Source organism: Podarcis bocagei, assembly GCF_964188305.1.
Source record: "Podarcis bocagei genome assembly, chromosome: 3".
NCBI lineage: Eukaryota > Metazoa > Chordata > Lepidosauria > Squamata > Lacertidae > Podarcis > Podarcis bocagei.
In genome coordinates, this window is record NC_138127.1 from 9,503,843 (window position 1) to 9,524,794 (window position 20,952).

At 42.5% G+C, this 20,952-nt stretch overlaps 1 protein-coding gene across 6 annotated transcripts in view; it reads right to left on the reverse strand.

The window, feature by feature from the left end:
* Positions 1-20,952, reverse strand: part of ARHGEF10 (Rho guanine nucleotide exchange factor 10) — a 104,783-nt gene that overhangs the window by 60,386 nt on the left and 23,445 nt on the right. For 4 of the 6 annotated variants that reach the window (XM_081188963.1, XM_081188964.1, XM_081188965.1 and 1 more), the window contains exons 6-17: positions 18,941-19,020; positions 17,118-17,174; positions 14,828-14,991; positions 13,766-13,882; positions 12,340-12,454; positions 10,584-10,690; positions 8,390-8,467; positions 8,033-8,212; positions 5,777-5,893; positions 4,125-4,217; positions 2,287-2,457; positions 381-526 (exon numbers count right to left, since the gene is read on the reverse strand). In XM_081188963.1, coding sequence (XP_081045089.1) covers positions 381-526; positions 2,287-2,457; positions 4,125-4,217; positions 5,777-5,893; positions 8,033-8,212; positions 8,390-8,467; positions 10,584-10,690; positions 12,340-12,454; positions 13,766-13,882; positions 14,828-14,991; positions 17,118-17,174; positions 18,941-19,020 — 1,425 coding nt within the window. Of the gene's footprint in view, positions 1-380; positions 527-2,286; positions 2,458-4,124; positions 4,218-5,776; positions 5,894-8,032; positions 8,213-8,389; positions 8,468-10,583; positions 10,691-12,339; positions 12,479-13,765; positions 13,883-14,827; positions 14,992-17,117; positions 17,175-18,940; positions 19,021-20,952 lie in introns of all 6 variants that reach the window. The other 2 variants (XM_081188968.1, XM_081188967.1) reach the window with 2 other exon arrangements.

Below are 20,952 nucleotides of genomic sequence, written 5' to 3' on the forward strand. Positions count from 1 at the left end.
TCCCTGCCCACCTGCCTAGAGGAGGACTTGTTGCACTCTCTATAGTTACATATTTTGGCTACTCTTGAGAAAGGTTATGAGGGATCGTATCTCTCTGAACCACAAACATAGAGGAAGCAGAAGGCACAAAGATTTCAGAGTACCGGGATAAGGAAGCGATACCCTGCTTATGGGGTGCAGTGCCTGCAATGGCTTGCAATCACTTTTGCGGTGCTTTTTGATATCTCCCATAGGTATTTTATTTATCTCCTCAAACCCATGGAACACCTCAACATCACAGTGATCAGCACAATTAAAAAAAAAAAAAAAGACACAACAGTGCTGCCAAATTTCAGGAACTCTCCCACTCTCTGTTTTAGAGAATGCAGGTAGAATCTTACCGGACATTCACAGTCGCACACATCAGTACATCATTTAACATGAAGAGTCGCCGCTCTTTGGTTTTCACGATTTCTCCTCTGTCGTTGTAAACAGTTTCCAGCATATCATCAGTTCGCACGAGGCACCTGTTCCCACTGCTAAGTAACTGAAGTTTTGCAAGAGAGAGAGAGAGGGAGAGAGAACCCCAAAGTGACTAATTCATAACACTCCTAGAAATGGGGTTTTTATTTTTTGCTTTAAAAGCATCTATGAATCAGGATCAGGCACGCACAAGAGTTTTTGTAAATTTTATTAAAACCTTGGCTATGTCAATGCAAGTTCATCAACAACTTTCCTTGAATAATCACTTTGAGAATGGGGCCAAGGGGTGGTGGTTGCAATTATTACTGAGTAACAAGAATTTTGTTTTGCTACAGACACTCCCTCTAAACCAGCCTTTCTCAACCTGCGGGTCCCCAGAGGTTGTTGAACTACAACTCCCATCACCTCCAGCTAGCAAGGCCAGAGCTCAGGGATGATGGGAGTTGTAGTCCAACAACATCTGTGGACCCACAGGTTGAGAACCGCTGCCTAAACCCTCCTTTTGTCTTTAGGTTGGCAACTCCAACTCCAGAGGCCACACCTGTTGATTCCTACTCTGATGGGGTGTTCTTAAGGCAAAAATGATACAGCCTCAATCCAGAGGTGGAGGAAGGGGGTGCGGTGGGGGCGGGCCACCCCAGGTGTCACAACTGAAAGGAGTGACAAAATGCCAGGCGGCACTCACCACGGGGCCTGCAGTGTGCCCGAGCTACACATCTCTCCTGAGAGTGACACGGTGGCTTGGGCGCCTGCAGGCTCCACGCTGCCCCAAAAGGTCCACCCGCTGGCTCCTCCTCAGCTGTAGGGCAGCTGAGTGGGAGGAGGCAGGCAGACTCCTTGGAGCCCCGCGGAGCATCCTACCCTGGCTTGCCCTGTCCCGCGGGCGGCTGGCCCCGCCCCTGGCCGCAGAGCACACGCACCGCCCCAGGCGCCCAATCGGCTTGCTCCGCTGCTGGCTCAATCCAGCCTTAGAATATGTTTTAGCATTTGAATGGAGACAGACATAGTATAAAAGAAGGGCTCATAGCACTGCACACTCATCAACACAAAGCAACCCACCAGTCTGACTCCTGCTTGTTCCCTTGGTCACACTTATTTTCTACTTAATGGAAGCATTATTGTTTTTATTAGTAGTAGCAGTAGTATATAACAACAACAACTTAAATTTAATAAATAAATTTAAAATTAAAATTATTAGTCGCTTGTTTGCCATGGAAATTCAAAGTAGCATTCAATATTTTAAGCAAAAAGCTAACACATACATTTAAACCAGCAAAAACAAACAAAATCTACAGGCCTGATTAAAAAAGAATGTTTTTGCCTTTGTTTAAATCTTTCCCAATGGGGTAAGTGGGACTTAGAAGAAGTGCTTATTTTTTTGGTGGGTTCATGTCATGCCCACTTATTTCATACTAGTTTCCAACTCCATTAAAAAAAAATGCCTTTGAAACATATATCCTACACAACATTGGGGGGGGGGAGGTTAAAAGGTACTGGCTGGAGTTGTGCTTTCCAGTTTGCTTGAAGCAGAAATACATTTGTGCAAAGTATGTGTTGAAGAAATGAAGGATAAAGACAAAAAAAGTTATTGACCTTGGCTCCACCACAATTGCTACCCCAAACTGCATTGTACGTTTTAGAAGATGGCTTGTCAGCATCACGGTGCTACTGAACCAAACACATGACCTCAAAATGCCATATTCCAGCACAGGAAGGGGAAAAAATAGACACCCACACTCTCAATGTGGAAGGCATCTGGTTTGTCTGATATCTACTTCCTCTACAAGAGAAATCAGGAAGGAGCAAAAGGATGGCTGTTCCAACCTTGTTCAGATAACGCTCATTCATGGCTTTTGCGATTTGTTTTATTTCGCAGCGCTGATCTGCATCCCTTTTCCTTTCGTTTAATTTCTCTGCCAATGTTTCAAGCTCTGTGAGGGCCATCTGTAGAGGCAGTCTGTCAGGGTGGCCTTTAGTCGTGTTCTTCAACATATCCTTAAAAGACCCCCCCCAAAAAACCCAAATTATTATGGTTACTATTTCAGCACAAGTCAAGATTTTTTTTTTATGATCTCAGGATACCCAAGCAGTAATGTCAAGCCTTTTGTCCCATCATCATCTCTAAAGTGTACCTATAGCACGTGCCTGAGAATATGGTTGGCATGTCAAGAAAGATGCACACACAAAAATGTTCCCAGTACCCCAGATTTGACAAATTTCCATCCACATCCAGGTTGTTAAAGCCTAGGATGTCTCCTTAGAACTCTTCTTCACATGGAGGGGTGAGGCAAGGGCCGTATTTTAACCGGATGATAGTTTCCTATCAATCGTTCATTAATCCAGTTAAGCCTATTTCTATGTTGTGGGCTGTACATTACATTCAAATATATAGGCACAGTTGCATGCACAACACTAAGCCATGCAAATGAGCTAACATGCAGGCTTCTCAGAGCAAAGATTGTGGCTGCTGTGCTCCTCCTGTCCTGCTCTTGCCACACAATACTGATACTCTGGGTGCAAAATATCAGCATCTATGTATTGCATAAGGGAAAAAAAGAGGAAGTGTTATCAATGGTTCCAGTCCATCAGATCATCACTTGATAGATTCTGTACTGTTGGGCAAGTTCCATATTTCCGTGGCAAGTTTTATGTTCCAAAGGATATTTTGCAACATGGCCCTACCAAATTCCTTGTAGTCATGGCTCTATAATAAAATGTGACCAACTTAGCAGTATCTTTTTCACAGACATGGAGTTCATATGGCTCAGGCATTAGGAGGCTAAAGGTAAAGGGACCCCTGACCATTAGGTCCAGTCGTGTACGACTCTGGGGTTGCGGCGCTCATCTCGCTTTATTGGCCAAGGGAGCCGGCGTACAGCTTCCAGGTCATGTGGCCAGCATGACTAAGCCACTTCTGGCAAACCAGAGCAGCGCACGGAAACGCCGTTTACCTTCCCGCCGGAGTAGTACCTATTTATCTACTTGCACTTTAACGTGCTTTCGAACTGCTAGGTTGGCAGGAGCAGGGACCGAGCAACGGGCGCTCACTCCGTTGCGGGGATTCGAACCGCCAACCTTCTGATCGGCAAGTCCTAGGCTCTGTGGTTTAACCCACAGCACCACCCATGTCCCATTTAGGAGGCTATTAATGCCAGCAGTGGAAGCAGGGGAGGACTGAGGAAGAAAAGCTTATGAAACTATATACTACAGGTAGGATCTGCAGCAATATGTTGCACTGAGGAGGTGTTCAGCCATTTGACTTCCATCCCATCTTGCCCTGCCCCCTCTAATTTTCCTGAAGAATCCATTTGGCACTGGTGATATATTATGGGTATGTCAGATTGCAGTATTATTCTTATGAATAGGTACATTGCATAATTGCTTCTCGAGCTCGCAACTGGATATGGAACAGCATACAAAACAAAGCAGATGGAAAATTCAAACTGCTCATGAAAACCATTTGCATTTATTTGTATATGAAATTGGGTAATACTTGTACCATTTCTTGATGAAAACATGCACAGTCTCATTGGCTTCAAAAATACAACTGCATAGTACATTACATGGTGCATTTAATTTTTACTTAGAATTAGCCAAATAACATTGAGCTGTAACCAATGAACAGTGCATGCAAGTACTTTGAATGATCAGACTGCACTTGCCTGTAGCAGTAGGATGAACTGAGGAAAGCGTTGTATGGGTTTCATCATTAAGCCATAGAGTGTAATTCTATCAGGACTAGATTCTTGGCATTGCTGTAATGAGAAAGGGTCGTCTTTCTTTATATCAACCACATTTTTTTTAAAGAACAGAGGTAAAAGTTGTATTCACATATAACATAAAGATAAAGGACCTCTGGACAGTTAAGTCTAGTCAAAGGCGAATATGGGGTTGCGGTGCTCATCTCGCTTTCAGGCCGAGGAACCCAGTGTTTGTCCACAGACAGCTTTTCCAGGTCATGGGGCCAGCATAACTAAACTACTTTTGGCACAACGGAACATCGTGACGGAAAGCAGAGCATTTGCCTTTCTGCCGCAGCAGTACCTATTTATCTACTTGTACCGGTGTGCTTTCGAACTGCTAGGTTGGCAGCAGCTGCGACAGAGCAATGAGAGCTCACCCCGTCGCGGGGATTCAAACCGCCGACCTTCTGATCGGCAAGCCCAAGCGGCTCAATTAGGCAAATTAGCCAGTGCATAAGCTATGTACAGCTTTTGCTCCTCTCTTCCTGGAGTAGGGAAATAAATAAAGGAGTGGGTGATTTTGTGTCACTTGTCATTTGTTTCTCACAAGCGAATCACGATTGGGAAGCAAAGCTTCTGATTGTGGTTTGTTTGGAGGCAATGCTAAACCAACCATTCCCTGGTTTGTTTCTCAACTCGGGGGGTGGGGAGGACTGCTCAAGGTGACTGCACTAGCATGCAACCCATGCTCTGTCCAATGTAGCTAACTATGGTTTTTTGGTCAGCCTTATGTGCTAATGTGGCCACTGTGTGCCCATTTTTACATTGTGCTTGGCCAAAAAGTAGATTTCTACAAGTGGAGACCCGCGACAAAATGTTGCAGCATGGAGTTCTCAAGTTCAAGATTCTAGCTATTCCATTCCATTCCCCCTCCATAGTTTCACCTCACACTGTTAGCAAGCAGTTTGTACCCTGTGAGTGTGCTCAGGCCTTGCAAGGCTGTTTGGAAGGTTGCCCACGAGGGCCTTTTCTTAAGGAGTTTATGTTTTTCTGCGAACCTTGGAGCACTCCTGTGCATGCTCCCTCTTGCATGTGAAAAGTACAATTTTGGCTACACAAACAATGGTACTTACAGTCTGAGCTTTAGACATAGAAAGGATAATACAGTGGTACCTCAGGTTAAGTACTTAATTTGTTCCGGAGGTCCGTTCTTAACCTGAAACTGTTCTTAACCTGAAGTACCACTTTAGCTAATGGGGCCTACCACTGCCACCGTGCGATTTCTGTTCTCATCCTGAAGCAAAGTTCTTAACCCGAGGTACAATTTCTGGGTTAGTGGAGTCTGTAACCTGAACCAGAGGTACCACTGTAATTCACTAAGCGATACTGCATAGATGGCTGTAAATATTTCACCATTACTTATGACCAGAAGGTCGTGTATCCATAGAGTTAAATTAATTGAGTCCAAAATCTGAACTCTGGTTATTCATAATTGCCTTGACAACCCATGAAACCAAACTACTAAAAATGAAGCCATCAAACTAACCTGCACAGAGTCAGATCCTTGCCTCAGTTTATGATCTCCTATTTGCCCCATCTACTTCAGAATTTAAACAGCCCAATACACTCACCTTTAAAAATTCAAGGAAGGCAGGTTTAGTGGCACACGTTTTCTTGAGAATCCCCACAGCAGTGCTAAAATTATTTACATACTCGCTGTAAGCATCCAGCACCATAGATTTAGAAAACTGAAATACATAAAAAAAGAGAGTAAAGTCGGAAATCTTTTAGCTCCTTCGCATTATCTACGTCAGAGCACCAAGCTTTAATCGCTTCACCATAGTTCAGCAACCAGCCTCTTAATTCAGCACTTAAGACTCACAGAAGTTATATGGCAGTTAAATCCAGATTATACTGTACTTAAGGACTTTGACAATTCAAGAACATAGTTTTGGGGAGGGGGAGGAAGTAGTTTGATCTCAGTCCAAACATTCCTAAATTCCACCCATCTTCAGCAACTCAAAAACTATGCAGTAAACCAACAAACGTGTTGAAAAGCCAAAGAGGTCTGGTCAGTGCCTGGAGGGGAAACTGCCTGGGAACACTATGCACATGACTTTTGAGTTCCATGACAAAAAGTGGGATGAAAATGTAAATATTGTTGGCATTTGTCTAAGACCATGGGAGGAGTGCACTTTGGATATGAAGTCAATCTGTTGGAAGGTTACAGTGCCTGCTGTGGCCGTAGAGACTGATATGGGGGAGACATGTTTTGTTGCAGCTGGGGCAGATGAAGGCATCCAGTTGGGCTCATGTAGGTGTATCATGACATTTCCTCTTTCTGCGCTCCTCGCAGCAGTCATTCCTCCTCTGATCACTGCTATGGATGCACAACTTGTCTGTCTGTCTCCAGGCACCGCAGTCGTCTGCAAGGGATTCCCACACAGTGGGGTCCATGTTGCCAGTCTTCATGTCATATGTTTGCAGACAACTTTGTAAAACAGAGTTGGCCTGCCAAGTGGTCTGGTGCCTGAAGCTATCTCCCTGTAGAGCACACCCTCCTGCTTGGCAGGGGGTTGGACTCGATGGCCCTTGTGGTCTCTTCCAACTCTATGATTCTATGATTCTAGATCCTGCCATCTTCCATTCTGTGCACATAACCAAGCCAGCATCATGTCACGTCGTTCTTTCAAAAGGCAGAAACCTATGCCATGAATGCTGTATTTTTCACTCTATAAGATGCAACCAACCATAAGACGCACCTAGTTTTAGAGGAGAACAAGAAAAAAAATATTCTCTCCCTCTTTGCGCAGTGCCTCTCCAGCAAAGCGGGAGGAGAAATGGAAGGGGCTGCCGCTTCGCTGAAGGGGCGCTGCGCAGAGAGGGAAAGCTGCACAGCACCTCTCCGGCGAAGCGAAGTCAGAACAGCAAGATGGATCGCTGTGTACCGATCCCTCTCGCTCTCCTGGCTTCAGCGAAAGCAACAGAAAGCCTCCGGAGTCTTTGTGCACCGATCCCTCTCACTCTCCTGGCTTCAGGGATAGCTGCGCAGCCTGCATTCACTCCACAAGACGCACACACATTTCCCCTTACTTTTTATGAGGGAAAAAGTGTGTCTTATAGAGCGAAAAATAAGGTGCGTGGTTCTTCTGGGTGCACTCCTTGCCAGAAAAAGGAGGTGAGCTTTATATCCCTGTGGGTTCTTCGTTTCAGTCCATGCCAAGAATAACTCACTTCCCACTTACCTAACTGGCGGCAACAGCAGTAGTTGTGACAGCAATTATATCTTTCTGGAGATTTCCCAAGCTACTAAGCTGGCACCTGCTGATATAACTACTAAAGCAGCACCCCAAATATAATGGAGCTGGGTTAATCTGTTTCCCTTCCCCCTAGGGTATCTGAGTCCTTTGTATGGACATGCAGGGAAAGCTGCATTTCTTAGGGCAGGGATAGCTAGCATGATGCCCTCTAGAAGTTGTTGGTCTACAAATCCCATCATCCCTTCCTACTGGCTATGCTAGCAGGGGCTGATGGGAGTTGGAGTCCAATAATAGGACACCAGATTGGATATTGCTGCCCTAGTGTCTCTGACATGCTGCAGCTACATACCAGAAGGTTCGAGGCAAGGACTTTTCATCTGTTGCCACTGCTAAGCAACTGAAAAGCAGGCGACAGGCCAGGCTATGTGGGGACACAGGCAGGGGCTAGTGGGCAACATGTTTTGACCTCCTTATGCTCTGGTTATCATGGGGGCGATGGGGATCTGCACTGAGCTTGGCACAACCAGAGCTGTTTTCTAATTTTGTTGCCAAGCTCAGTCTTAAATCAAACAGGCAACAGCAGTGGGGCAAGTTTGGCCACTTACATAACTGTGATGGTTTACGTACCGATGCAACGAAGACATCTCCAATCATCTCAACAGAATCCCACTCAGAGACACGACTGGCCAGTGCTATTTGAAACATTGAATGGCACTGAAGAATCTCCTTAATTCGGTAAAACACCATCTTCAGTTTCCTCTCACTCAATAATTTGGGTTCCATTTCTGAAAGAGGCTTCTCGTACTGCTGTTTGGTTTTTTTAAAAAAGGATAAAGTAGTTAGAGCCATAATTCAAATAAAGGTTTTTCATTATAAGTAAACACAGCAGCAGCAATCAATTACACATTTGTGACAACTTATTTCTAGCAAAAGAATTATCCATTTGCTTTCAAAGTTATAAAAGGGCAAAAGGCATTGAGATACCTCTAGAATCCTTTTGAGAGCATCCACGTAATTTTTCTCACTGTCAACCACGGCTCCTAAAATATATCTTCTCACCACCTGTACAACAAAAAACACACACGCAAGGAATCACACACTGAGAACTGGGGTTAAGGAATACTTCCAAATTTGCTCTGGAAGGTTGGGGGACCAGATCTGGAGGCGTGCAAGAGAAGTAGTTCCATTGCACTTGCACAAGTTGATGAAGTTGTGCAATAACTTAGTTGGATACAGCACTATATTTCACACAACCTTCCGCTCCCTTCTTGCTTGCAGTCAGAATCGCCTGATGGTAGCCTTAACCAAAAGCAATCTACTGCTACAGTCCCACATACATAGCTGACTAAATCTGCTACTTTGCTGAATTACAGCTTGTTCTCTCTGCATCAAAGAGGGCAGATGGCGGCGTCAAAGATTCAGAACAGGTGGCGGTACCTATTTTAATTACCTTTTTGAATACAAAAGGATGGGTTCCTTGTGTATTCTTGTGTATACACAATGATGGGGATAACCTTACAAGGTATCCCCCAAATACAGATATGTTATATGAGCACAAACCTCACTTTACCTGACTGCTAACAAAACAAAAACAAACAAACCTCATATATTGTGTACAAAAACTAAATCAGCCAAAGAAAATACACACACACACACCATTCATAAGTATAATTGTATCAGCATGACCAAATATTCTTAACTGTTTAAATGTACACAGAAGATCAAAACCAAGTTTATTTTATTACTATATTTGTGTCCATTTTCCAATAGACGGAAGAACAGGCATATATCTGGACTAAAAGGCTCCCCTCCCTGACTTACAGGCAATGGGTCCCAAAGTTGCAGAAACAGGCTGCATCCTTTATTTCTTTATTCAAACTCCTTGAATTATTTTGTTTATTTTGATTTAAGAGAAGCAGCAATCAACATTGCCGCAATGTTTTTGTGGATTCTTTAGGCTGCTAAATGTCCTCTTTTTCCCCAGGACATGTCCTCTTTTTCATGGGTAGTCGTCATAGTGACCCATAGTTGAACTCAGGAGATGTGTTCTCTTTTTTGCTCTTCAAAATATGGCACCCCTTGTTGCCGTGGTTGTAGAGCTGCTTGATCAGTTTTTTAACCAACTAAATCATACTCTGGAATCAATACACATGACTACCTCAATTCCATTTATTTCAATGAGTGTTCTCCAAGAGTGACTTAAGCTGGGTACAATATTTTGAGTTCACTATGATTATATATTTTTTTGCATACCATGACCAATACTAACAGGAAACAAGTAAGGCACCTCACATTATTTTTAAGTTTTTTAAAAAACCCAGTATTGGTTCATCAAAGGACTAAAAACGATAAGAACCAAAATGATTAAGTGATCTAGCATTTATAGCATTGCAAAGTGCAATGACTGGTGGTTAAAAAAGGAAACCGGAATCCTATTATGCCACCCTGTGGCAAGCAGTAATATGTGCAGGTTTAAATACATTTCCCCCAAAACTGCTACCAAGCAGCAGAGCAATGATGGGAAATCTGGTTCTGCCCAGATGTTGCAAGACTCCCACCAGCCCCAGCCAGCATGGAAAACAGTCGGAGACGATGGGAACTGAGGTGCATTATCTGGAAGACCAAAGGTTAGCCACATCCAAAGTAAAAGCTTATACACAACTACCTTGCTCACCTATGGTAAGTATAGATTGAATCAAGTGAAGTTTCACAAAAGTTTTTTAAGCCAGAAATGCCTAGCACAGATATGAGTAAGTAAGCAAGGTGGCCTGTGAAGATTTGTTGTTGTTGCTTTGGCAAATAATTCTACAATATGTGGAGCCTCAAAAGCTTTATAGGGAGATGTTTAGGGCAAGTTACTTATGAAAGCAATTTTGGCTTTCCTGTTTTTTTGAACACAGTTTTGCAGTACACTATCACAGAAAGTCAGCATATAGAATATAGTAAGAATATTAACATGCTACCTGCAAATAATTGAACAGAATCAATCGTAACGATTTATGCAATGAAGTTATATTTTTCATTTCCCCCTCAAAAACAAAACCAACTTAGGGATGTTAACATGCTTGCATTTGAACCAACTTGGTTTTCACCCTCAGTTTTGTAATGAGCAAATACTGCACAACTCATTCTACAAAGGACACAGAAAGGGTTCAGTTTCAACAGCCATCACACAAACCTGTTGTTGCGATAATCCATCGGGCATCGGTGTCATGATTGCCTCTGTATGCATACAGTCTACATCAATAAACAGTTCCTCTTCTTCTAGGCAGGTTGATCTATGGTCTATAGAAATATTTTAATATGCTAGATTTCCTTCACATATATATTACAGATGCAGGCAATAAAAACACGTATTCTTTGGATGACATTAACTGTAACACCTCTGCATTTGCTTCAGTATTATTTCATGCAATGTACACGTCTTCTGAATAACCATCCATAATGAAAGACCTGTAGCTCAAAAAGACACTGGATGTCCAGGATGAAAGTCCATCACAGTGTGCATTCAGAAGAACCATTCGCCCATGACTACACAGTAAGTGTAGTTAAGTAACATCCTGGTCCTTACACCAAGCTGGACTTGAGACTGATTTAACACTTACCTAAAAGAGGAGCGTTAAAAAAGGTAAAGGTAAAGGACCCCTGATAAGTAAGTCCAGTCGCAGACGACTCTGGGGTTGCGGCACTCATCCCGCTTTACAGGCTGAGGGAGCCAGCGTTTGTCCGCAGACAGTTTTTCTGGGTCATGTGGCCAGCATGACTAAGCCACTTCTGGAGAAACCAGAGCAGCGCACGGAACCGCTGTTTACCTTCCTGCCAGAGCGGTACCTATTTATCTACTTGCACTTTTGGGAGTGCTTTCAAATTGCTAGGTTGGCAGGAGCTGGGATCGAGCAACGGGAGCTCACCCCGCTGTGGGGATTCGAACTGCCGGCCTTCTGATCGGCAAGCCCAAGAGGCTCAGTGGTTTAGACCACAGTGCCACCCATGTCCCCTGATTTAACGCTTACCAGCGCTGTGGGTTAAACCACAGAGCCTAGGGCTTGCCGATCAGAAGGTCGGCAGTTCGAATCCCCACAATGGGGTGAGCTCCCGTTGCTCAGTCCCTGCTCCTGCCAACCTAGCAGTTCGAAAGCACGTCAAAGTGCAAGCAGATAAATAGGTATCACTCCAGCGGGAAGGTAAACAGCATTTCCGTGTGCTGCTCTGGTTCGCCAGGAGCGGCTTAGTCATGCTGGCCACATGACCTGGAAGTTGTATGCCAGCTCCCTCGGCCAGTAAAGCGAGATGAACGCCACCACCCCAGAGTCGGTCACGACTGGACCTAATGGTCAGGGGTCCCTTTACCTTTACTAAAAGAGGAGCGTTAATAACAACAAAAGGAGGCAGAACATTTTCCTTGGCTTTTCATATGTAACCTCTCTTTGTCCTTGTTTCGTACTTTCTTCTTTCTCAAGACACAAGAACAACTGTGTAAGAAGATGTAGCAAGTTATACAAGCAGCATGGCTTCAAAGTCAACAGGGCTATTTAGGTGACACCAGATCAATATCTACATTACTTGGCTTACAAGTGAATCCAATTTATTTGAACAGATGTGGATGGGGAATCTCAGACCTGCAACCCTAGTCCTCCTGGACTACTTTTGCTTGGCTGGAATGTGCTATTCTGATAATGCCTTTTGCTTGTCTTGATGGAGAATAGAAAGCTAGTTAGGCTTTGTGTGTGTGAACTTCTGAATATTGTGTGTGTGTGTGTGGATCACAGGCTAATGTAAGTGTCCCATCTCTTCACTCTGTGCCTGGCCCCTTTCACCCTTGCCCTGCCCACCAGTGGCACGAAGTGGCCCCACAATAAACTGCAACCCTTAGGATGAGAAAGGATGATCTTACACCTTTTAAAAAGAAAAGAAAAGAAAGAGTCAATACGCACCATGACTAATAAATGACTTTGTTCTAATGAACGACCGGCCTTTCTTCACAGCAGCTTTAGTTTTTTCTAGTCCATCTTTGGTTCCTTCCCTAGCTGCCCTCATTAGCTTTTGCATCTGCAAGACAGTATTAAACACATTCTACAAGTTCAGTGAAGAGTAAGTGTGGAATTCAATGGCTTGTTAAGCATGGTACTAGAGGTTTGCAGCAGGTACTAGAGCATGCAAATAGTTGCTCTTAAAAAGAACACTGTCAAGTTGTGGAGGCCAAAGCCCTCTCCAGGTGTGTGTTGTTGTTTTTATAAAAAAAACACAACCCAGATAATCTATACTTTATGGATTTGCTGTGGAAGCATACAGATATTCATCCATACAATATATGTATGGTGCTTATCACTTAATAGAACCTGAACAAATTCCATCCAAATTTTGTATGTAAATCCAAACAGTATTTAATAAGTTAAAAATGTGATGCCTTTTTCTGAGCACTCAGCTCCCTTGGTATCAAGACACGGAATCTACCAACATAAATTTAAAGACACACTCAAAATAAATGTATTATGGAATTGTAAGACTGTGTTCCTAAAATTCTTTTAATAACTAACTCCTTACTGTCAGGGGAAAAGGCAGGGCATCAAGATGAACAAGCAAGCATAAATTAATACGACCCCTTTCCTGCTTTACATGCAGGAGAAGAGAGGGGGAATCATGCATAGCTCACCATATATCAGAGAATTAAGGGAGGGAGCATGGATAATCCCCTTCTTGGCTGCATTTACACATAGTGACTTGTATCAATCTAACTTTCTCAAAGCAGACCCATTGAAATTAACAGATCTATATTAGTCATGGCTGTTAATTGCAGCGGGCATACTCTGAGTAAGTTAGCTGAATACAACCCGGTTTCCCTCCCTTTGTAGCAAACTATTTTCTTTCTGCCCTCAATAAAAAGGATAAAATAATGCTGTATAATAGCAGTGCTGACATAAGCAGTTACATTATTTTAACCTAAAAAAGGTAAAGCAAGCAATCCCATTTATTTCATCTTCAAAAATCCAAAAGGGCTAAGACCTATATGATCTTGTTGGAAGCAACAACCACTACAGCTGTCTTTATAGACACAATAATACATCCATATGGATCAGACTGCAACAGCAGAAGCTAAACAAACAAGCAAAATCAATATAGACAATAACTTTTGCATTTCACTTTTTAAGTGTTATAAGCAGTAGGGCAAAGGCACGTTAGCTGGCATAAAAGTCCTTGACAATGTTCTTTTAAGGCCAGTGGGCAATGCAGACAACACAGTTTGAACACATACTGTCCAGTTTTCTCCATCAGCTTTTGTTTATTAAAACACATGTTCATTGTGTTTGGAAGAACAATAATTTTAACATTTTAGCTTGTTACGAAAATCAACTACGCTACCTTCAGCTCATGTTTTTGCTTTAGTTGCTGAATCTCTACAGCTCCCACCGTGTTTGCCATCAAATCTTTCATCTTTTTCTCATAGTGCTCCTTTAAACGGGTTAGGTCATGAGAAAGCTATAGCATACAAAAAGATACAATCTTAAACTTTACTCTAAAGCGCTTGAGCTGTAGCATGCATGCTGGCGGCCAGATAAGAAAAGGATTTGCAACCAGTAGAAGGGAAATCTAGCTTTTGTTTTCAGCAGTACGTACTAAAAAAACAACAACTCAGCAATGGGTTTGTTTCCAAGTTTGCTGTCAAAACAGCTTTTCTGACTGGGTAGAACACAGAATCGTCTGATCATCTGAACCAAGACAATGATGCTAGGTTAAAGAACGACAGCAGTCCTTTGTACATTATTGTGAATACCGTAATTTTAAAAGTATGTGATGATTATAAATATCATTGTTTTTTAAAAAAATTAAAAATTGTCCAGTAGCACCTTAGAGACCAAGTTTGTTCTGGGTATAAGCTTTTGTGTGCATGCACACTTCTTTAAAAAGTTTTGCGCTTAAAAGCACACCCAAGCAGGTCTCATGATTTTAAGTGAAGCTTTAGGAAATCACCCTTACTTTTAAGAAATCCCCAGTCTTCCATGTCTAGGTCTGGAAACTACCATTTATAAAGTGAGGTTTCCCCTTACTACATGCTTGGCAAAGAAAACTTAGTTTTAGATTTTTACAATGGTAGGGTGGAAAGAAACATGTGCACCTTATATGTCTTATGAATACAAGATACATCTCTTAAACAACACTGCATAATGAATGCTAGTAGAGTTCTTTGTATCTATAAAAGACAAATAACTTACTTTGAAATTCCATTTGTATGCATTTATTAACTTCCTTTCTTGTCTTACTATGCCTGGATATTTCTCCTCTCTCATTTTTGAATTACTACGTATGTGGTTTGAAATCGAATGCATGAGAAAAAATGGACATCATAAAGCTTGGGGGAACTACAGTGTTTGGAAGCATGTCAACAATGCACTAGAAAAAATGCTGCCAAAGAAAGTTACATACTTGTCTTCTGTGGTTGCCACGCAGAAAAGAACTGGGCATTCCATTCTTACACTCTGAATCGCTTTGCTCTTCATAGCTTTCAAACTCACTCGAACTCCACCCATATTCAAGAGAGCTATTTCCACCTTCATCTCCATTTTCAACATCATCGTAAATCATCTCCTCTGCATGCATTAATACGCAAAATATAATTTTGTTAAGCTACGGAGAAGTTCAAATTCATTACAAGTTCTATGTGCCTGCTAAATACGTTGAAGAGGTAAAGCATTTCAGAGAACACCAGCACTTTTCAGTACAGGAGTAAATAATTAGTGAAAGGTTAAGAAATCAACATGTCTGTTATCACGCCACAAAAGGTAGAGAGTCTGCATCCTGTCTTGGAATATCTTTCACAATATAGGTTCTAGAGCAGCAATGGGAGACCTCAGGTCCTATAGCGTTGGGCATAAAGGAGATACATCATTCTATTACTCCATGTTCTGGAAACTCATACCCTTTATTTAAACTATATCCCAGGAATGAATAAATTAATGTCGTCTTGTCCTATTTACACACTTAATTCCTTGTGCAAAGTCTGGCTTTACAATTCACTTCTATTACTTTAAGCGAGTAATTCCTTATCTAAAGGAAAGTCTACACCTTTCTTTGATAGATCAAGCGGTAAAGGTTGGAAGTACCCAGATAATCATTGTGACCGACTTTGGTCCAATTGCTGAATACACTTAATTGTGTGCCTTTTCCACAGTTAGCAAGTACAGGTGTCATACGTTTGGCCATGCCTATAATTTGTGACTTCAGTGGGGGAAACATAGCCTTGCTTAAATGCAAAAATCAAGTTATGGTATTGCGTAGTGTGCCAAGGAATTATTCACTGGTATATGCACCTCCTTTTCCTATGCCTCCTGTTTTTGTTGTTGTTGTTAATAATAATAATAATAATAATAATAATAATAATAATAATAATAATAATAATAATAATAATATACCACCCTTCATACGAAGATCACAGGGTGGTTGGCAAATTTTATAAAATTATAGGTTTATTAAATTTATAGCTTTAAACTAAAAAGGTTCTCAAGCAATTTACAACCAAAGTGAAAAAATATAAATAAATAAAATCACATAAGAAGCATTACGCAATTTTAGAAGCAGTCACCTTTAATATCATGATATGCAACAACATTTGGATTGCAAGTACTCTAAAAAGCAGGCTAAACTTCCAGGCTAAAAGTGACCCAGAACAAATGTGATGTGTTGCTCATAGATATAAAGAGATATAGAAGGAAGGTGAGATACGCAATAACATTTCTGGAAAACAATTATGGGAAACAAGAAATGGTACATGAATACAGAGGCAGACACAAAAATAGGCTGAGACAAAATGGGAGTCGGTTTCTACAAACACTTCACATATAATAAGCCCTCTTTCAGTAATTTTTTTTTTTGGGGGGGGGATAAATCAAAGGAGATGAAAATATATTCTCATTCCATCATTGCATTACTTAGCCAGCTATATTTGGTTATGTGATATCACAGGAGCCAAAATATCCACTTCAGATGGAAGGCAAAGCTTCCTGATTACATTGGCAATCATAGGGTTAGGAGGTCATTATGTTCACTATATAATCCCCGATTGGCAGGGATTACATAACAACAAAGACATGGTACTTATATACAGCATTTCAGGAGAGCCTAAAAAGAGTTAGGAAGATAAATGGAAAGGGGGTGGTTCATGGATTTTCTTGCAGAACATTCCCTGCTCCCTCTATGAATACCACCACTGCTCTGAATAAATTCACATGTGAACTCTACATCAATCCCATTACACACATAGCCTAAAATGGAACTGACAAAACAGGAACATCTCATATATTTTACATGCAAATGCCATTTCCAGAAAGGGCAATTGGGGATGGTAAAGCATGAGTGGAGTTCTTAATCCCTTCTTTGTGTACCAATTCACTTTCCCAACTGGCTTTTCCATAAGGATGATCTTTAAATCTGTAAATTGAAGCCCTTTTTCAGAGTAAGTCAAGTGAGTTTCTTCATGGAGGTTGATGGGATTTCCCTTCCATAAGGCTAAATCTGGTGCCCTCCGCTGCAATATTCTATTCTATTCTAACCCTGTGAGGTTCAAGGCTAATAAGGGAGGATTTGGTGGGGGGGGGGTAGGGCAGGACGGGAAAGGATTGATCATCAGCTCCCATTAAAACTTCAGATAGTGATTTTTCCCTGCACCATTTATCAATAATTCTAAGTCTAAGCCTAGGTTTTGAATTCAAACTCATACCTGGTTCCGAGTCTGAATTTTCTCTTGGCACATCGTCATATATTACCTCATCTGGATCTGAAAGCAAAAAAAGATGGGAAAACCACAATATATTAGACAAACACCATAGACTTTTAGCAAGACACACACTAAAATATTTGCAAAAACCCCATCGTTCAGCCCGGACACTCAGATCCAGCGCCAAGGGCCTTCTGGCGGTTCCCTCATTGTGAGAAGTGAGGTTACAGGGCACCAGACAGAGGGCCTTCTTAGTAGTGGTGCCCGTCCTATGGAACGCCCTCCCTTCAGATGTGAAGGAAATAAGTAGCTATCTTATCTTTAAAAGACATCTGAAGGCAGCCCTGTTTAGGCAAGTTTTTTAATATTTAATGCCAACACTCGATTGGAAGCCGCCCAGAGTGGCTAGGGAAACTCAGCCAGATGGGCGGGGTATAAATAATAAATTATTATTATTTTAAAGGTTAAGAAGAAATAATAGATGGTAGGGGTACAAATAATAACAGTATCATCATCTGCAACATGCTTTTATATTTTCAGCACTGACTGCATATTTATTTGTTTGTTTGTTTGCTTGCCAACCTTTCTCCCAAAGGATCCCAGGGTGGCAATATTAGCCATTATGTAATCCAGCTGTTGCCTAACTAGGTCCCAGGACCCACCACAGTCCAGTGGTGTTTCTAGCTGCCTTCAGCCCCAGTTCTGGGGAAAGGTGGCATATAAACATAAATAAATTCAACAAGGGTGTCCATGCATTTTGCGGCTCCCTGCCTACTCCCTAAGAGTCTGGAAGACTCAGCCATCTCTGCCCTTCACAATCTTGTTCTGCAGACATGCTGAAGGCCAAAGAAAAGAAGCATCAAACGACATAATATAGGAAAGAGAAGAGGCATGAGCAAGAAGATGAAGGAGACTTGCTGGAAACACAAAGGGATCAACTAAAGGGATCAACTATCGTACCTTAGTTCCCAAACGCCTTGGTACTCGTACGTTTCGGCTCCCAAACGCCGCAAACCCAGAAGTAAGTGTTCTGGATTGCAAACGTTTTTTGGAAGCTGAATGTGTGACGTGGCTTCTGCAGCTTCAAATTGAGTGCAGGAAGCTCCTGCAGCCAATCGGAAGGTGCGCTTTGGTTTTTGAATGTTTTTGGAAGTCAAACGGACTTCTAGAACAGATTACATTCGAGAATCAAGGTACGACTGTACTCCTTAGTCCAGGAAGTGCAGATAAGGTGTGCTGATATTAGAGATCAAATTCGTCAAGCATATATGAACTTCTTCAGACTTGCGACAGAAAAGCAAGTGAAAGAAGCTGCAATTTTGCTCAATTCCCCCAAGTTTACAGAATATATTTATCCTGCTCATTTCATTTTTTTCTTTTTGCCTGACCAACATGTGCGCGAGCTTGGATACCCAGTCGCTGATAATGAGGGAAATAAAATGAGATCGAATCAGACATAAGCAGTGTCTAGGATACTTGTAGAGCAATCGTATCAGAGGAATCTAACCAGCAACATCCCTAGAACAGAGTAATTGTATGTGGAATTCCCGGACTGACCCTGAATAATGAAATCGGACCAGGTATCCAGAAACAAGGAGGGATTCATTCCAGACTTAAATAAAACATTCCAATATAAACAGCTATTTGAGCGATAAACTGAGACACACCAACTCATTATACAGAGCAGAGAAGTTGGACCCAGTGGTCCTGCAAAGTCCCATCAGCCCCAGCCACCATCGCCAATGGGAGTCGTAATCCAACAATATTGGTGGACCACAGTTTCCCATTCCCTGATTTCTAGAGGAACCATAATCACCAGTACTTACTCTCCATCCAGTCTGTGTTTGCAGGATCAGCAGCCCATTTGGCCAAGGCATTCTCATCTTTATTCCCCTGATTATCTTCACTTTAAAATAAGCACATACAAGTTATTAATTATAATAAATATTTCAGTTATCCACAGTGCAATACTATGTATGTTTGCTTTGTAATCTCAATGAAGTTTGGTGAAGCTTATTCATAAGTAAGGGTGTATAGAAGCTGTAATGTCTGACATTCAGGGACTTGGAATGCAGTTTAAGCCTTCATCACATTCCCCCACCACTACCACCCATAAAGTAAAGGTAAAAGGTAAAGGATCCCTGGACGGTTAGGTCCAGTCAAAGGCGACTATGGGGATGCGGTGCTCATTTTGCTTTCAGGCTGAGGGAGCCGGCGTTTGTCCACAGACAACTTTGCGGGTCATGTGGCCAGCATGACTAAACCGCTTCTTGCACAATGGAACACTGTGACAGAAACCAGAGCGCACAAAAATGCTGTTTACCTTCCCACCAGAGCGGTACCTATTTATCTACTTGCACTGGCGTGCTTTCGAACTGCTAGGTTGGCAGGAGCTGGGACAGAGCAACGGGAGCTCACCCCGTCGCGGGGATTCGAACCGCCGACCTTCTGATTGGCAAACCCAAGAGGCTCAGTGGTTTAGACCACAGTGCCACCTGCGTCCCTACCCACAAAGTAGTTCTTTGCAGCTTCTCTTCCTTAACATTCTTTCAGTTTGCTGCAGAATGAGAACTGGAAAGCGAGCCTGGCTTTGCTTGAAGTTTTAATTACAAAATGCAGGGGAGGAAACCTACACAGAACTAGGAGATGTTAAAAAACAAACAAACCTAAAATGTACCAAATATTGGCTCCTGTCGTGATCCTAATTTGCATGCACAGATAGTGGATAATGCCAGCCTGTGCTGTAGTTTCTGCACTACTCCTACTAAATACTAGCTGGTGCTAAAATCCCCAGCCACAAAGCTACCTTTCCAAGTGTGCTCAGGGAGGCTCTGTGCGCATGCCAGCAAACTAGATGCTGTTAAACACAGTCGCTGAAGGTGGAAGAGATTGTACAATGCTTCTTGCAGGAGAGGGGTGTTAACTGCATCTAGCTACGTAGCAGAGGCAGAGCAGCAATGCAGCAGTGGTCCAATGGTTCTAGCAAACCACATGTACTTGATCCCAATGTCTGCTGGGGCCAGGAAGCCATTTCACAGCTTGCCTATCCCAGCCCCCTCCCATATCTGTAAGTGTTTCTCTCTTCCCACCATTGAGATGCAGTTTGATATGGCAATCACCTATGATATGGGTGCTTTCCCATGTAATGGGCTTCATGTGGTGATGGGTCTGTGTACAGTTCCACCAGTGCTTTTTGCTCACAATGGAGTAGCAAGAAGATGGTTTGTAGTGTTTCAGGGCAGAAACTGAGAAAGAAACATTCTACCTAGGCAGTAGCTAGACTTTCGTGTGTGTGTGTGTGTGTGTGTGTGTGTGTGTGTGTGTGTGTGTGCGTGCTTGGGCAAAGCAGCTATTGCATCACAGATCTTAAGGGACTGAGTTGCCCTTTGCTCAAATATGGCTCTATGGATCACTGCAGTTTGTTTCCACTAGAAGCCTAAACTTAGCAATCTGGCAATGACAGCCTCGCTCAAGAAATGCTATCCCTTAATTTATCCAAAATAAATACTTTGGTTTGAAAATGACTGTCTGAGGCTCTGACAGGACAGCCACCGCCCAGAATGCTTGCATGCCGAGGAAGAAAAACATGTCATAAAGGGAGATGGCCCAAGGATGACTTAATAAATGAGTCACAGGCACGGGCAAGTAGAAGCAAAGCTGCAGGGGAGTTAAGGCTCTGCAGAGCAGAGAAAGTTTGCAGAAGCATAGGGAACTGGCTTGACAGAGACAGCTGTTGTTGAAGGCAGAGGAACTGCAACAGAAACCATGCAGAGAGAATGTAGGAGTTCTGGTGGATCTGACCCAAATGTCCACTCACGCAGCAGCCCATTTCTTACAG